The sequence below is a fragment of the Athene cunicularia genome (genome assembly GCF_003259725.1).
Source record: "Athene cunicularia isolate RWA chromosome 1 unlocalized genomic scaffold, athCun1 chr1_part2, whole genome shotgun sequence".
Lineage (NCBI taxonomy): Eukaryota > Metazoa > Chordata > Aves > Strigiformes > Strigidae > Athene > Athene cunicularia.
Genome location: NW_020799092.1, coordinates 39,563,713 through 39,582,081, shown reverse-complemented (window position 1 = coordinate 39,582,081; position 18,369 = coordinate 39,563,713). Strand labels below are relative to the sequence as shown.

The following is an 18,369-nucleotide window of genomic DNA, read 5'->3' as shown; positions in this document are numbered from 1 at the left end:
GGGGGGGGGGGGGGGGGAAGAGGGAGTGGTGGTGGTGTGTTTCAGTCATAAATAATATTAAATAATAGATTAATATCTTTAAGATATGAAACTTGCACAAGTGGGTGAGGGGGTTCAAGTTTGCTAAAAGTGAAATATGCAGGTTAGCTGCCACAGTAATTCAACGGCTAGACAAAGCAGGCAGTTACCCTTCCACCTGAGCAGTGAGCACTGTATACAACCTTGAACCAGCTCAGCAGGTGTTGACTCTTCCCATTCAAACTCAGGGAACTACAGTATTGACTTAGGATTGAGAGGGAGAAAGTGTGGGAGACAAAGAGCTGTGGGAAAGGATCACAGAAAGAACATGTAGCTGATGCCTGGTGAGAGGGAGCTACTCAAGTAAACCGAGATTACTGCAGCAAAAATAAGCAAGCAAACAAGCAAAGGACATATCTGTTTCAATCGGTCTGGGAAGCAAAACTACACTATAGGTTTTTGTGATCCTTCTGTCACTGTCAGAGTGATCTGCCTAATTTCCCCTGCAGCACTCACCGAAAATCTTCATATTTTGATTACCAGATCCAAGAGCTAGACATATTCTGCTCCCAGAAGATAAGGAAAACTAGGACTTCAGGACTGGGGCATGCAGATAGACAAGACCTCACCACGCAAGGCCATTTCATGTGCACGCTTTAAGCTTACAAAACAGTACCAGCAGGTTCAAGTACCTTAGTACAAAAGTAGCATTTGAATATGGTGGCCTCAGAACAGAGAAGAACATGCACAGACAGAAACAAATCAATCTCGGTGCAAGCAAGTATAGTATTGGATCATAATGGGAGGAATGAGTCACGTCATACGGTTGTGGTACTGCACTCACTGGAACCTTACACTATCATAACTCAGTGTAAGAGAGCGGTGGTATTTCTACAGTAAAATCAAACCAGAATAAAGCAGGAATAAATAAAGCTGGGAAAATGATGGATAAATAAAAGCTTGTATGTGCAAATGTAGAAAAAGTTTGTACAAAAAAGGCAATTTTCTATTAAGTGCATTTTTTGAGTGACTGATACCGTTTGGGGGCCTCTTTAGCTATACAGTTACCTGCATACAATACAGCATAAGTCTTGGCTAGTCTTCAGCAACCAGGAAGTTCTCTGCATGTCAGTAAATCTACCTTTTCAGGGCAGACAGCTCAAGCAAATTATTAAGATTTCAGCTTAATGTATTTGTTGATTCATAACATCAACTACAACTTGCATTTCTCAACTGTAAAACAGGAATAAAGGGTAAAGCCCTCTTTTCTGAAGTACTCAGAAATCTATCCATTAAAGATGCTCAGGAAACTGTTACACCCTCAGAGGATCTGCTCTGTGCTCCAGACCCAAGGCACTGGCAAGGATTTCCCTTGCCGAGGCACAGAATAAAAGGGCTATGACACCCCTCCCCCCATTTTCTACTGAGTGTAAAGAGAGCAGGAGGTTAAGGTTAACACTGATACACAAATTAACATGCATCATCTTCTCCATGGTAACTGTTCACATGCATTGTCTTCTGTAGAGCGAACTGTGGTAAACACAAGGTAATTCAAGCTTTACCATCCCCCAGTGGGAGAAAAGTAAACAATTTTACATATCCTGTAGGTACCACAGGGTAGGAGCATTCACACCGTTACCATGGAGCAGCCCTGAGCCATTCGTGTGTCCAACCCGACAGTCTTTCACTCTGACCAAAGAGGACAAGGAGAGAAATCAGCATGAGCTGACAACACTGGAGATGGGATTCAGAGCTCAGGTCATCTCGTGAAACAACCTATAGCAGCCAAACGATACTTTAAATCAAGAACAAAAAAATAGGTTTAATAATCTTAATGACAAAAAAAAAAAATCTTTCAAAGGTAAAACGATGCTCCAGTAGAGGTCTTTGTGTTTTAAACGGGAGGGGGGACAAACAAAAAAACCCAACAACAAAATCAATCATCCCCCAGCTATCAGTACGCTTGCACGCCAGTCCAAGCCAGGGGAACACAAGTGAGGAAGTATCCAAGGAGTTGTCAGGACTGAGGATTCTGCTGTTCACGTTATTGAAACGTGCTTTTAATTTCTCAGACTACAAGCTAAAGCCCGTAATAATGTCACTTGGAAAACAGAAGGCTGAGTGAGCATCTGAGGGTGAAAAGGAATGTTTTCACAGGCGCAGTTAGTAAATACCACTGGCTCCTGCAAAAGTTCTTCCTTAAATGGAAATTAACTTTGCTTTAGGTTAGGAAAAAAAAAATCTCGATACAATAGAAGGGATAAGCCAGCTATTAACCTTTTAACACCTGCACTAAAAGATACAAAAATTAGCAGAAGGCTTTATTTTTATATATATATATATATATATATATATATATATATATATATATAAATAAAAAAAACCCATTTTGTTCAAAAATGTTTAAAACCCTTCCCCTGCCACATGATTATTGTTTGTAGATTTGGAGGAGTTATGAATCCAAAAGTGCCTCAAACACTATTAAAACGTGTGGTAAATGTGGAAACAAGAAGTCTCTCTGCATATTTATAACTAACTGCGAGGGCACTAGACAATTTAAAGAAAGGAAACTACTCCAGATAGAATCAGAACTGAACCTTCACCCTAAAAGTTGAGCCAAACTTTATTTGGACACTGAAATAACTCTGAATTGCTTTCATTTTATTTTTACTTCCTATTTTTTATTTTCACATGGCCCCCTGCAATTGCTTTTTCCAGCCAAGAAAACAAGACCTCTCCCTCCCCCAGGATTCCTAGCAAATTTAACAACATAACGGACAAGGGCTGAGGCTCCACAACAGCTTAAATTAGCCTGTGTCCATTTAGCCATACTCCCAACTCTTCCTCTTTCCTGCTCCTGCCCATGGGCATCTACCAGCCCTCTGGATCCTTTCCCTGACACTGGCAAGCCACATAAAGATAATTTACGAACAGAAAGCTACCTCTATAAAAAGTGAACAGTCTTTTGTACACCTTGGTCTAGCAAATTACAGGATTAAATAAGTGCCAGGGTCAGCACAGGCAAATCAGGCCAAAGCACGGATCCAAAGTAGCCTGGACATAGATATTAAATCCTCACAAAATTAAAACCTCAGCAATTCAAACCAGAGAAATACCGAAACATTCATCTAAAAGCACACACTAATGTGGAATATTATTTATATCCCCAAATAGTCAACAGTGTCCCTGATAATAGTTAACAGCATCTATTTTTAAAGGAAACAAACTTCAGATTTGAGCTCTGACACATGGCCAAGGAGACTTCTTTAACCCACGGGTTGCATAGGCTACAGTTTTCCCCTTGTAAACTGCAGAGCTGCTATTACTCTAAGTAAAAGAGGACTACTACAGAGCTCCAAAGCTCATCCATCCAACAACTGGAAGTTTCAGCACCCGTACCACGTAACAGCATAGCCGTGTTATGATTCCTAAGGTAAAAAAACAAAAACATCAGCAGTCAAGGACAGTGGATTACCGTGCTACTTCTTACAGCTTGGTTCCACATGCAGTTGGGTCACTGTAACTGAAAGAAAACGGCAATTTAAGTGTAAATGAGCAGGATGCAGAGACAAGACAAGCTGGACTACTTAACCAGGCTTTTTCACCACAAAGAGCGTGAATTCAGAAATACCTACAGACTACTTGAACAGCCCAGACTCATCTCCTGCTCATCCTGGAGCCTGCATTGCCCATTTTTATGTCCTAGCACAATGTTTACCTGTACAGGAACTGATCCCACTGTAAATGAATTCACTAAACCCAAAAATGATTATTTTCAGAACTTCTACTTCCCCTATTATAAAAACAGGTGTCCATACACACAAAAGAGAGAGCACAAGGACAGGAACCACTAGACCTTAACCTAACTCCTTGTGAAATTTGTATAGAATTACTCCCTCTCTTGGCACAGATATGCAAAAATTTCATTAAAATATGTATGCCTTGTATACACAGCATTCCTCACATTAGTAATTTGTCCTGCTGACATATGCAAGTAATTTCAGGAAGAAATATCCATTGAAATCAAGACCACAAAGATCATAACACAGCTATTGCCCTATGTACTAGGGTTATGGTATTCTCTTACTACTGCATTAAATAAAGTTTTCTGCATTTTTTTAAATGGAACTCCTTTTTCTTAAAACAATTAGAGCTCCATTCACATCTCCATGGGTTTTTTTACTGTACTTCTGACAAGGATTTGTAGTAACATAAGAAGAAAGTACTGTTAATTAAGCTGTTGCAGTTTATGCCTGAAATGCAAGTCTGGATTAGAATCCTTTGTGGCTGTGAATCTAAAAATGTGAAACAGGTTAACATTTGGCTATCTTTATTTATATATAATGGAGTATCAACTGGAGATGGGATAATAAAAGGCTCTGACTCTCTTCTGTAGCTGCTTTGAAATTTATGGTTTGTGTTTTAAGACCGTTTTTAAAATGTGTGGAGAAGGAAGGAAGGCATAAGTATTGTCATTGCATTATCATATCAAACACCCACAAAGGCTTTCAGCCATTCACCACTGATACGAAATGCTGTAAAAATGGATTTCTTCCAAAAGTCCAGTTAACATTATAAATAATTTATTGGGTCAATGACAGCAGAAAACCACCTTACAAATAGGATGCAGACTCATTAACTTATGTATCTCATTGAACCTAATAAGATTTTGTTGCAAAACCAACAAATACATTATACAAAAAAACCCCAACAAACAAAAAGCCACACATACAAAAAATGGGCATAGAGCAGTCTGCCTAGAAAAGCAATCTTCATCACTGAGGTCTTAAAGAACACACCAATGTCAGATAAGTGTCAGGGATAACACAAGTACAAGGATCTTGTTGGGACAAGATGACAGCAGCCCGGCAGCCTTATTTTTCAGGATTTTGTAATAGTAAACCTTTTGCAGGAAAAGCTGCAGTGGCTATGCATATAACAAATAAGGATAAAAAAACACACCAAGAACATATTTCTCCCACCAACCTTCATGCATACACCCCACATAAACCAACTGCAGCTGCACAGCAAACTGGAAGAAGCAAGCATGAGCAGCAGGGAAATCCTGTCGCACCTCCAATATGTATGGTATTGCACTTCTCTGGCTCTTCATCAGAAGACACGAGCACACGCACCAAGAACTCCCTAAACAGAATATTGGTCTAATCTAGGAAGGTACCACTATAAAAAAAAAAAAAATTAAAAAAAAAAAAAAAAGTCTGTTTTACACCTGCTTTGCTCTCAAACACATTCCCACCCATCCCTGCCAAGAAAGGACACTGGGATAGTGTTTCCCTGAATGAGAACTGCTCTTTCATCATTTTGATATACATACTTTTTCATTTTTTTAAAAAAGCACAGAGTATCAGTTTTTAAATGACATTTTTCCCCTCCTGACCTTCTCCAACTGTCTGCACCACAGTATTAACTTCAACTGCTACTAGTCTATTGTATCTACTGAAGAAGCTGTGATACATATCCATTTTCCCTCACTATTTAGTCAAAATTACTACCTTATAATCTCTGCTTTCCTATTAACACAAGCTATTCACAATAAGACTACAATAGACTTCTGTGATGAAGGCCTCAAAGATCCAGTTAAAAATCCTAGGAAAAAAAGATCTGCTATATTACACCACCTGTCCCTTAGTCAAGAGAATTACATAAAATAGATCTCCCACTAATTTACCTAGAACTGACATCTATCCAGCTAGCATCTGCTGATCTAGATTTATGCTCCTGGATATTTTTTTTTTTAAATTATAATCGTAATTTTATACTCAAATTCTCTGAAAACCTCTCCAGTATTCCAAAGTTTCTTAGAAATCAGTATTACTGGATCAGAGACTACTCTGGTCAACTGCTTTGCGTGCAAATTATCTGGACATGCTCATCTGCAAATGTTTATCCTTACTGAAGGTGAACTAATTCCCTGGAAAATCCTCTTTTGACATGAATACTTACTCCTGTTTCCATCAGGTGGAAAACAGACATATTTTTTGAACATGTACTCCTACAGACAAGCACTCATCAATGTAGCATAATACCAATGTAACCAGACAGACAAAACATGACTTAGACTGACCAAACAATTGTTTGAGGAAAAAAAATGGCACATTTAAGCGAGATGGGATCCTCCAAATGAAATGTAGCACTTGGCCACAGCTGCTACTAGACCTCTGAACTGAAAAGATTTAAAGTATCCAAACCAACTGTTTGAAACAAACCCCTTATTTTGCATAGTAATAGCTACAGCACACCCACTATCAGTAGCTCTACATTGAGAAAGGCAAGCAAGAGGCACAAAAACCATCGCCCTCGGGGGTGGGGGGGAAGGCAGAGGGATTGCCTTTGTTAGGGGTTTCTATAGTTAATGGCTGCTTTTCAGGCCGCAGACCTTGGATAGAGGCCAAGTAGGAACTAACATTACATATTTTGTACTTTTTCTGGGGGTTGGGTTTGTTTGGGGGGGCCTGGCAGTAGCATCTAACCCTTCACCATATTATGGGGTTTCTTTTGTATCCCTGGTGCTGTTTATAGTGTATCTGGGAGGAATGTTGGTGGGTTTTGTGTATTCTGTAGCTTTGGCAGTGGATCCTCTTCCAGAGCCTTGGGGGGACTGGCATGTTTTGGGGTATGGTGTGGACTTGGGTTTTGTGCTTATTGGGGGGTGGGTTGAGTGTTGGGGCTTTGAGGTGAATTCTGTAGATAGTGAAGGTGTGGTTTTTGCTCCGTCGGCTATTAGTGGGGTTTCTCTGTTTTATTTATAGGGGGTGGGGATGTGTTTGGGGGCAGGGTGAGGGCTGCTGTTGACTATATTTGATGTGTTGGAACTTGTGCAGCAGTTGTCTCATGGGGCTATTCGGGCTGTTGGGGGAGGAAGGGTGTGCGTGTCATAGCTGATGGTGACCATAACCTTAAGTTTAAAGCAGTCGGGCCCTTGTTCTCTCTGGCAGATGAATGCAGCTTCTACTGGAAGTAGGACAGGTCCAGCCCATCTGTAGCGGTCAGTTCTTAGTAACAGATGCTGCTGTGCACTTCCTGAGGAAAGATCTGAAAGCCACTGTTTGAACCATCTATTGAATCCAGTGTTGGAAACACTAGGAATTTATCTGACTACACTGGCTTTGATATATTACTTATCTATAATCTTTCAAAAAAGAAACAATCATAATTTTTGAGTTTTTTAATCAATGCAACAGTTTTATTACACTCCTACAGTGCTTTAATTTCTGGTTTTCTTCAAATGCCACCCTCCACTGAGCTGCACTAGTGGCAAAGCTAACCATGCTGAGCTTTCAGTTATTCAGCTGCGCAAACTAAACATTTACCTCTAATTTGCCACAAAGCACATGCACTATTATAGTAAATTCTTAAAGACAAAATTTTAATTGAAGCAGTTGTAAAGAATGCCTATTTTGAAACACAGCTTTCAACTGCACCGTGAAACCCTTTGGCAAGGATACTGTGCATTCCTAGGAGGATTTAAATTAGTTTGCTGCAGAACAAAACCTGGGTTACGGATAGTAACTTGGATACAGTCACACACTCACAAGAAAAGAGAGCATTCTCATTCCTCCCAATCTTTTTCCTTGAAGAGGAAAATCAACATGCAAAGTCCATTTTAATAAGATAATGTGAGGGTTTTTTTAATAAGTGAAAAATACTTAACTGCAATACTGTTTCTAAACCAAAATAAATCTATTTGTACTTCTCAAAACTATCAGGGAATCTAACTTTGTAAAATTCTGTATTTGAAGCTACTAGTTTTAAACTGCCATTTGAAAAGATAATTTTACAGTAAGGGTTGGAATTGTACGTCTCGATTTCAAATGCAATTTCTGATTTTTTTTGTAACATGATTTGAGACGGGCTTGTCTTAAAACAATTTCTTATTTCTTCACTCCAATCTGATTTTTCCCCTCAGCCTATCAGTAGGGCATCAGAATAAAAACAGGCCTTAACATAAAAAAGAAACTTAAAACAGTCTCATTAAATCAAATGTCTCAGCATTCAGTTCCTATCTTCTAGGGAATCTTCATATACATTGTAATTAGTTTCCTGAAAGGCTTAAATGTAATTTCTTTGTGTTGTAAATTCTAATTATTCATAGTAAATAAATTAGTGATACTCTTTTACTGCTTAAAGCAATGCAGAAGCTTGAAGTAATCATACAACTGGCAAAAATTAGGAGTTCCCAAAAAAGGAAGTAAAACTTCATTCTTCACATTCCTGTAGACTTAAAAACGGCTCCATTAACACTACCGGGGAAAGGGCCAGTGACCTAGAACTTTACTCGTGGTCTGAAACTATTAATGAAGTCTGAAGAATAAAGAGTAATGGGTATTCAAAATCCAACTCCTGTGATGTAGCAGGAGAATGAATAAGCTGTGCTCTAATTTACTCTGACATGCAGCACATCATGGCTGCAGAAGCAATATGTTAGAACAGACTGTCTTTCAGGAGTCACATTCTTGGGAAATAGCTGATTCCTGGGGATTCTCACACAACCTTTGGTTTAATAGAATAGTTGAAAACTAAAAATCAAACAACTTTTTTTACACACAAGTCAAAAAGAAAAAGAGTTGGGGGAGAGAACATCTTATTTAGCCTTATTTGCAAAGACCATAAAATCAAATAGGATTTTATGACTACTCTATTGTTATTATTGAATACTACTGGGCCTTATCGCACCTGCAAATTTTACATTATGAACGTCACATTTATTCACTACTCAAAGACAGAGTCCCTCAAGAAACTCCCTCAAACTGTCAAAGAAATAGACTTTTAGCATCTCAATAGCCAGCTCTTGTTCCCTAGCACATGGTTTAATGGAAAAATAAAAATAGAACATTGACAAGCATGAGGATTACTTTGAATTTTCCCCATATTGTTTTGGGGCTTTTCAACTAGATCAAGCACTTTATTCACAAACAAGCCATTCCACACCATTCTCATACAAAGCACATACAGATTTCATGTTTGTATTGCCCAAGTATAAGTTTAATATCAGCATGACTAAAGAGTCAAATCAAAATCAAAGGATGGACTTTATTTTCAACACAGGAACAAAAAAGAACTTTTCCACCAGAAAGTATGTATTTAAGGATTCCTATTGTCCATTAAGAGAAGCCAAAAAAAATTTTTTTTTTTTTTTTTTTAGACACAGAATTTAAAATTTGGCTTTCTGAGAGGAAACCAAGTAAATAAAATACCATTCTTGGAAACACCAAGTTAGGTGATGCTTCATAAACAGTAGCATCATTCAACTTCCAAAACCATCCTGTAAAAAAAAACAACCAAACACTATGGAGTCCATTCTATCTCTAAACATTTCTTAAAACTTTTATGAAAGAACAAATATTATTCTTAAAATACTTAAGTATTTTTTATCAGCACAAAGGCGGTAAGTATCTTTTCTCAAAACAAGCACTATCAGAATGATTAAGATACTGGGATGGATATGAAAAAGTTATGGTATTTTTCTACTGTTCAGAATAAACATTTAATGCTGTTTTCGTATTCAAATTTAAACCTCAACTATAACTGGACAGCAGATATATTTATATGTGCATTCCATAATTCACCAAGATTATGAGTCTCCTAGATGGCTGCTGCAAGCAACAACAGAATTCTTTAAAATACTAGAAATATGTGAATACATATCTATCCAAATAAACACTGACTATTTTTGTTACTAGAAATACTTTTGGTTCTGTTAGCAATTAAAATGCTTCAGCTTAAAGAATGAGGAACAACCTAAAAAAAATATTTCCTACTTAGAATTACTGTACTGGACATATCCTTCCTGGATCCATCTTGATTCCATTACTGAAAGAACAGTTGAATTAATTAAGCTCCCTGGGCCCCTGAAACATCTGGAAAGAAGAGGATCTGAGAAAACTGTAATCTCTATCCAGCTTCCGAGAAAGAATTACCTGTTTCTGAGTGTAATTTTGTTTCTTTTCCTCTAAAAAAAAAAAAAAAAACAACAAAAAAACCACACCAAAAACCCCACACACTCCAATATGCTTCTGATGACTGGTAACTCCAGCAAGGAGAACCAACAAAAACTTCTCTCAGATATGCTTTTGCTCACCAACAACAAGGGCAAGGAGAACAGACAAAAGTAATAAGGCCTTACTTATATTAAAACATGATTAAAGTACAAAATTGGAGCAATTTTTGAAATGAGGGAACCAAGTAAACAGGAGAAAACAAAACTAAAAGGATTTATAGAGCATCTATAGAGCAAGAGTACGTGAAGAAGGGCTTGTTTAGTCTGCTGAAGAGGAATTTAAGAAGCAATTTAATAGAAACCCAGAATTATCTGAAGGTTAGTTACAAAGATGATGGAGCCATGCTCCTCTCAGAAGCAGCAGATGATATACCCAAGGGTACAAAATGCACCAGCTGGACACCAGGAACATTTCAGTGAGAGGGCAGTACAGCACTGGTCAGGCTACTCAGAGAGAAAGTGGAACCTCCATCCTTAGAGGTTTGCAAGCCTCAGCAAGACAAAGCCATGGCTGACAGGACCCACAGCTGCTGAAAGTACTGTTCTGATACTTTCAAAGGCCCCATCAACCAACATATCTATGCATTTAGAGAGAAAGTGGGGTTGTTCGTTTTCCTTTTCATGTCCTGTCTCCCACTATCCCCAAAACTGGAAATCTCACGGTCCAACTTGGCTTTTGTTCTTCTTACATTTGGGCAATAGCCGAGATTAATACTTTTTCTTCCTAAGATGATTCAGGCAAAAAGCTCTGTGCAAAACTCTGTGCAAAGGATGATTTATGCACAAATCCAAAGATGTATCCAAAAAAACATGCAGAAGCAAACAATTTGAAAAAAAATAATTCAAGCAAGCAAGTAATCAGATGCATTTTTTAAGAAGAACATGTAGAAGAGTTGTTCTAAAATATGCAAAGGAAAAGTTTTTAAAAGCCAAAGTTTATGCTTTTGAAACAGCCAATCAATACGCTACTATTCATAAGGAGAATGGAAAAAGAAGGATTGTTTAAAATGCTCTCACTTTATCTGTATAGAGGTATACTTCTTTACTGTTACACTGGCTTAATAAGTCACCCACCTCCAAAAAGTGAGCTGCCCTATCCAAAGGTTTCTTTACTGCTTTACTGTTCCAACTCTTAATCTAGTGGCTGCATGCACATATCTGTGCAGTGAAACCACAACTCATAGCACACACCACATGACAAAGACTGCATATTAAGCAAGGAGTTCTGATTGCACCAAATCCAATGGAGGTCAGGTTCCAATGGATTTGTGATCCAATTGTTGACTGAAATCAGATCAAAGTTGACAAACTCAGAAATCTCGCTCCTTTGCATGAACTGTCTTCTGCTGTTTCCTGGTGATGTATTCACTTACATTTCCTTCTGTTGCATATTAACTGGCTCTCTTCTTTTCTTAGCTTTCCATTATGGAATTTGTAAGAGCTACCAGGAGCAGCAACTTTCTCAGATTTAAGGAAAAGAAGAACTGGGACTCATGGGTGTAGAGGAAAAATCAACCACAAAAGGTTACTTTCACCACTACTTTCCCAATAAAGAAAGAAGTTATCAACCCATATACCTGGCAACCATGCTCATCTTCTAAAGATGAGACAATATGCATGCTTTTCACACAGATACTCTACAGATCCTTTTCCTTGAGTACAGATGCATGATCTTAGTGAGAAGCCAAGGAACACATGGATGTGGCCTTGAACTATTAATTTTGTACGGAACGGAAGTAAATTCAGTGAAGGCCATTTGAAAAGGTATACTGGATGTATGAGTCCAACTGTCTTTCTAATACATACGAATAAGACTTAGCTCCATAATTGAACAGCCTACAGTAACAGTGATTTCACACCCATTTTTCTCCCTGATTTTGAAAGGCTGCTTTCCTAGGTTCCTGAGCAGGACTTCTGAGGAAAGGCAATACAGAAAAAGATAATACAAATATGAATTCTACAAAATTTCATAAACTAGATTTGGATTTGTCTAAAAATCATACTGTTTACTTAAGTCCGTATGATACCTACCACCCACCATTAAACTAACTTACTTTTCATGATGATTTGGTGTACAACAAGGCCCATTAGGTCAACTGTATTTTCATTATAAAGGAACTTCTCAAGATGATTTTCCTAACTGTCCCACTTAGGAAAGGACTGTTTGATTAAAACAAAGCCGCAGGCAATAACTACAGTAAGCAGTGGATGTACTGACAAAGGCAAACCTATGCCAGAAATGAACTGACAGTAAATATTTTACCAAAATTAGGAACCAAAGACAAAAATAATTAAAATCTTTGGCCAAATCACAGTAGCATAAAATAAAATTGGTAAAGACTGTCTTGGAAATTAAGGTTTACTTCAAATTAAGGTCAAGTAAAAAAGCACACAGCTCAGTGTGTTTTATTTTTATTCAATTCACAAAAATAAACTGCACTTAACCTTCCTAGCAGGCATTAACATCTGGAAGTGATGTGCCCATGTCTGCTACAGTACTCTACCAGTAGGTACAGCACAGTGATTTCCAGTGTGTAAGCTTCACAAACACCTTTCTCCCTCACTACTTACTATCAAGGGACTTTTTATGGGGAATAAAGAAGCAGCTGCCAAATGTCTGAAATGGGTAAGAAGCCAACAACGTCCTTCTGCCTCATTACAGGCACATTTAAGTGACTTGTAGCATGAACTAAAGCTTTAAAAATAATTTTTAAAAAAACCTTATAAGTCTGCATTTTGCTTTGTAGTTCTCCTTCCAAATACACACAGTTGAGTAGGAATTGTTCTTTCTTGTTACCTTTTGTCCAGGTTTTGGTGCTGTTGCATAAGTCACTCCAACAGAGAAGCAAGTTTAAATGTAACATGACTCTGTGGACTGAATTCTTGACAAATTCGTGTTGGATCAGCTGATGGCAGCAGTAGACATCTAGCCATATTTCAAGAACTGACTCAACCACAGTGATACCTTCAAGTCCAGTATTCCCTAAAAAATCAAGAGATTCAATCCAACTGCTGTGTATAAAACATTCTGACCAATAGGTGAAATATTTAGAAGACAGTTCTGAACAATAAAAAGAGCCTTCTGGAGATAACTGGCTTTTTATAAAGCTCTTAGAAATAAATCCACCTTTCAAGGACGGTTCCATCTTTTGAAGAGGATTGGTATTGAAAGTAAAAAGCACTCATCTATAAACTCATTAAAATTATAAGCAGCAAATGCATTTATGCATAAAACAAGCACATTCTTGAAAAGCTTCCCAATTAAAAAACCCCCAAACATCCATGATCACACTTCCACCTATTTATACTGCAGACTTTCAAAGGTGTTAAAACATTTGAGCAAAAACAAGAGCAACAAAAATCCCAAACAACAGCAAATATTCATTTTGTTCAAAATCAAACCATTTCACAATTAATAAACTGATTTTTAATTTAAAAGCAAAATCCCCACACACTTTTCATCCCAGCACTACCAGTTCTGTGATCCCTTGTAACACATTGTCTGGTCTGGGTGAAACCTATTTAAATATCTCCAAAATATCCCCCCCTCCCTCTTGTTACATTCCCTTCTCCCCATTCTTACATTTTCAACTAATACTTTGACATTACTGGCCTCACTAAACTCAATCCTGCAAATTCCTGACATTCATGTCTTCTTAATCTGAAACGTAATTTGAGGAGATGGTTAACATTTGACCTTTGCTCTACCTCAGACATACCTGGAGACAAAAAAAAAAGTCCAAGGCATGCAGTATACATTCACAGTCTGAAAGGATGTTTTATTTTAAAGTTCCCAGCACAGTCTTTAAAATAACCAACCTATTAAAACTTCAAAAGGTAATTTAATAAAAATTCCCCTACAAGCATAGTTTTGCATAAACATTAGAAACTCATACTAAGAATTAAGATCTAAAGCAATAAATAAATCCCCAGAAGTATACACCCAAGAATCATGGTGAATAAGAATTAAATGGCTACCATACTAATGAAAACAGTCTCATCTAATTAAATTGGATACTATGGAAGAGAATGAACAACAATAAATCATACATTGATTACAGAAGTAAACCTGGTCTAACAGGCTATTAAAAAAAATTAGTCAGAAACAAATTAGTAAGACAAATGGAGAAGCAGGATAGGAGACAAATCAGAAATAAAAAAGCAAGCTACTTCTGGGAAAGAAAAAAAAATCTGCTTGCTCTAAATGAAGCCAAGCAAAGACTCAAATACAGTTCCCTCTGTCCTTTTCTTTCCCCTTTAAGAAATAAGTTTTCAAACTAAATCTTAAAGATTGCTCTACGTTTTTATCCACCCTCCTACTTTCATTACACACACAAAAAGAATAAGGACTTTAGAAGCTTGCTAGCTGCACTTTAAATGGGTTACTCTTTGTTCCCCTCAATAAGTGGTTTCTTGTTTTGTATTTCGGGTGAAAGATTTACCACGAATTAAATCCTCTCAATGATCAATAAGAAATGTACTGATATGACATATTTTTACCTCAAATGAACTTGTTCAGGCATACAGGCTTCACATCCTCTCTCCTCTTAATTACTAGTGCATACTACTGCCAGTTATCTGTCAGTGTCAGAATTTTGAGGGGGAAAAAAAAAGAAAAGAAAGGGTTGGAATACCAGAGATGAACATGATTGTTTAATGAGCCAGCGTCTCTTTCCTAGGAGATAGTCCCCATTTGTTGTTATCTCTATCAGCTTCAGGCATTTTGTTTGTCATACAGTTTAGGCATGACTGAACATGCCATTTTGAGATTGGTCTTGTTAAATAAAACCCACAGCTACAACTAAGGGAATATCCTCTTACAGACATGATACCTAAAATTTTAATCAAAGTACCTAAAAGTGAAAAATAAGGTGAATAATTTTCTTTTGTTTTCAAGAAATTTTCACTTTCACTTACAATTGCATTTTTCAAATTGACCTCTGCCAGCAGCTGCTAGCTCATGAAAACACTGACTAGAATATTTGTAATTTTCTCAGAGAAAAGTATTTTAAGGTACAGATTGCCATAACTACAATCCAAGTAATCTGCAAAAACTTTGTTTTCAAACAAGCTTTCTCTATATGTAAAAAAAAAAAAAAAAAAAAAAAAAAAAAAAAGAGCAGACAGAACATACTATTTAAAGTCTTCTTTGGAAGGGCTGCCTATCACACAGAAAATGTGCCCTTCCTTGCACCCATAGCCAACACCCTCCAAAAGAAATCACCTGCCCTTATTTTGGTTCAAGTCTAGATGCAGAGCTGATTTCAGTCAGTCACATGGCTTTCTCCAGGCTCACACATCTGTGACCTACCACTGAAATCTAAATTTCTTTGTCTGGTCAGGCTGTTTTCTACCTCACCCAGTCCACTCTTGCACATCCCGTTCAGCATTCTCAGTTCCCCATGCCAGTACCATTCCCTCTAAGCTCACTTCTTACACCCAGCCATCTACGAAGTTCATAGCATGCTGGCTTACAAACAGTTCATACACCTGAAGAGAGGTAAAAAATATGGTGAGGGCTAGATTCCAGATATAAGGCAACATCTGTTATAACCATCCTTGATGGCTACCATTTCTATGCAATTTCTGTAGCCATGTCCAGATGCAAAATTAGCCCTTCCTTCAGCATCATCCAAATTAAATCAAATAACTAACATGTATTTTGAGCTTTGATCAATTAGAAGATCCCAGTATGACATTTTAATACTGATTTTAATTTAAAGAGGAGAAATGGCACTCTTCCCTATGAATGCAAGGCTAATTAGCAAATCCATTTCATGATCCCCCTGTCAGAAACTCCTCTATTTTATTAGTCTCTGACTATTTTTGTGTTGATGACTAAAAACTACCTGTTTTTTTATAATGTTAATTGTACTGTTAATATTTTAAATTTATTATTTTAATACTAATATCAGAATATCTTAAACTGCACTCAGAAACAAATGAAAAATATTTACATTTATTTCTCAAGCATTTCTTTAAACATCCTTTTAAATCCTAAAGGTAAAAAAAAATAGTCTCCCTCCCCATTATACTGTGGTATTTTAGGGGATTAATAATTTATTAGTTCAGCTTCCTAATAAACAGTGTCCAAGTGGAAGAATCATGCCTGCACAAGAGAAAAAGCCAAGTTCTGAAAGTTGGATAAAAGCAGATGATAATGGAAAAAATTTCACTTAGAACTGTGGAAAAAATATTTTACAGGCTCTACTTCCTTTTTGCTAATCAGTAACTTTTGATATTGACAAATAGTCACTGAACTTCAACCTGAGTCCTGTTATGCAGAACCAATGACTGTAGAAAGCCAACCAAAATGTCTATTTAGCTTTTGTTTCAGATTTAGATCACTACGCTGAACTATTAATTATGTAAATACTACCAGATCAATGTCTCAAATTCATGGGAGAATAAACAGGTACATTTTAAATTGTACATTTTAAATACTGGCTCATATAAATGTAACCAAGCTATCTTCATATTTTAACTTGGATTCATATACATTTATGCAAACTAACATTTTGGTCACCTGTGTTTTAAGAGTACCTGTAACATGCTTTCCATTTCAGAACCTGTAATTAAAAAAATATATATACATACATGTTACTTCTCACACTCAAGTTCTGCCAGTCTACTTTCTCTTTGCCGTGTGCTCACCTCTGCTTTTCCAATACAATTTTTGTATGTCACAGTTATTCTGGAAGTGTTTTGGAAAACTGAGGGACAACCTAGCCATTCGGTCATTACAGATTTAAAGCAGTTAACACTTACTGTAATCCAGCCTGTTTATTTCCAAGAGTCTTCAAAAAAACTTACCTCAGACTCAAAATTAGGAGGAAACCCAAAAGGCTCTATAAAACACAATCTCATACGCAAGTATGAGCACTGGATACATCATGCATTCAACAGACAAAAAAGAGCAGAAGAAGATAAAAATAATCTGATGGATGACACAAAAGAAAAACATATAGGAAACATTACCAAAAGAAGTGTTTTTCATGTTAGGTTATTGACTAAAGTTCTGATGTTCTAGCAGCAAAGGAAATGTATTCTGATCTAATCTTCTATTTCTTTGATTTATATACTATGGTAAATAAAGTACAGCGATCAATGATGTAAGTAATGAAGCCAAAAACATCAGCTTGGGCATGTGAACATTTAGTAGTTTTTGGTTTGCTTGTTAATGAAACCTACTAAAACTGAAGATGACATTACTCAGATAAATAATCCATTCTTAACCTCTGTTCAGTGAGCTGCTTATTATTTACCATGTGCATGAATTCTTAACAGTTACTGCAACCTGTAGTCCTGACTGAGAAGAAAAATCCACAAAACTGTCTCTTCTAAACTATGTCTATAGTTATCATACCTTATCATCTGCTTTTTAAAATATCAGGACATTTGTGATTTTTGTCAAAGTTCTGTAACATATTAAAGGATAGCCACATCTTGAATTTATCCTTCAGTTTAACCTTTTTTTTTTTTAACTACTACAACTTCAGTAAAACTACTTTTTTTAAAAAAAAACTAAAAAGCCCAAACAAATTTAGAAGTTTTTACAGGCATATTTTAATGGGACAGAAACACATTTTTGGCTCTATCTTTACCATTCCATTCTGCCAAAGCAGTACAAAAGTTATCCTTTGTAATATCGCTGCTTCCAAACTAAGGTCTGTGACACACAGAACTCGGGCACACAAATCAACGCAAAAATCTGTGTTGATTTAAAACCAGCTGTACTTACACAATGCAGTGGCAAGTCCACTAAATACTCTTGGAAGTGGAAAGAAACACTGGCATCCAAAGGTCTGAGAGTCAGCTTGAACATCACTGCATCACAGTTGCATACCCACATCTCCCAGTACTTTTAGATGGAGCCAGGGTAGGTCAGCACACTTTATTAACCTCAAGTTCATCAGTGCACAAGCACAATCATGGTGTCCCCAGATCAACCCAAGTGGGATCTCAAAGCAAAACAACAATCCTCAACCAAAACTAATAAACTGTACCAGGTTATAAAAAGCTATAGGGATGTCTACATTCATCATAATGGAATAGATAATTAACTGATAGCTTAACCGATAGTTTACAATATAGAGAATTCAGGCTTCAGATGTCAGTTTCCAGTCTTTCTGAGTCACTTAGCAACAAGTCTGAAAGCTTTAGAACATATAAGCACACAAACAATGTCCAGATCTTTCTAAATAAACAGAACACAAAAAAATAGGAAGAATCAGAAAGGGAAGCAGAATGGTAGCTGGGAATATTTTATGCGTGCATAAATGTATTAATATACCCACTTCTGATTTCTTCGTTTGATTCTCAAACATTCTAGC

General features: G+C 37.0%; 1 protein-coding gene across 1 annotated transcript in view; it reads right to left on the bottom strand.

The window, feature by feature from the left end:
• Window positions 1-17,888, bottom strand: part of PAWR (pro-apoptotic WT1 regulator) — a 56,383-nt gene extending 38,495 nt beyond the window's left edge. Inside the window, exon 1 of the mRNA XM_026864958.1 lies at window positions 17,778-17,888. Within this exon, the coding sequence (XP_026720759.1) occupies window positions 17,778-17,888 (111 nt within the window). The remainder of the gene's footprint in view (window positions 1-17,777) is intronic.
• Window positions 17,889-18,369: the final 481 nt, after the last annotated feature.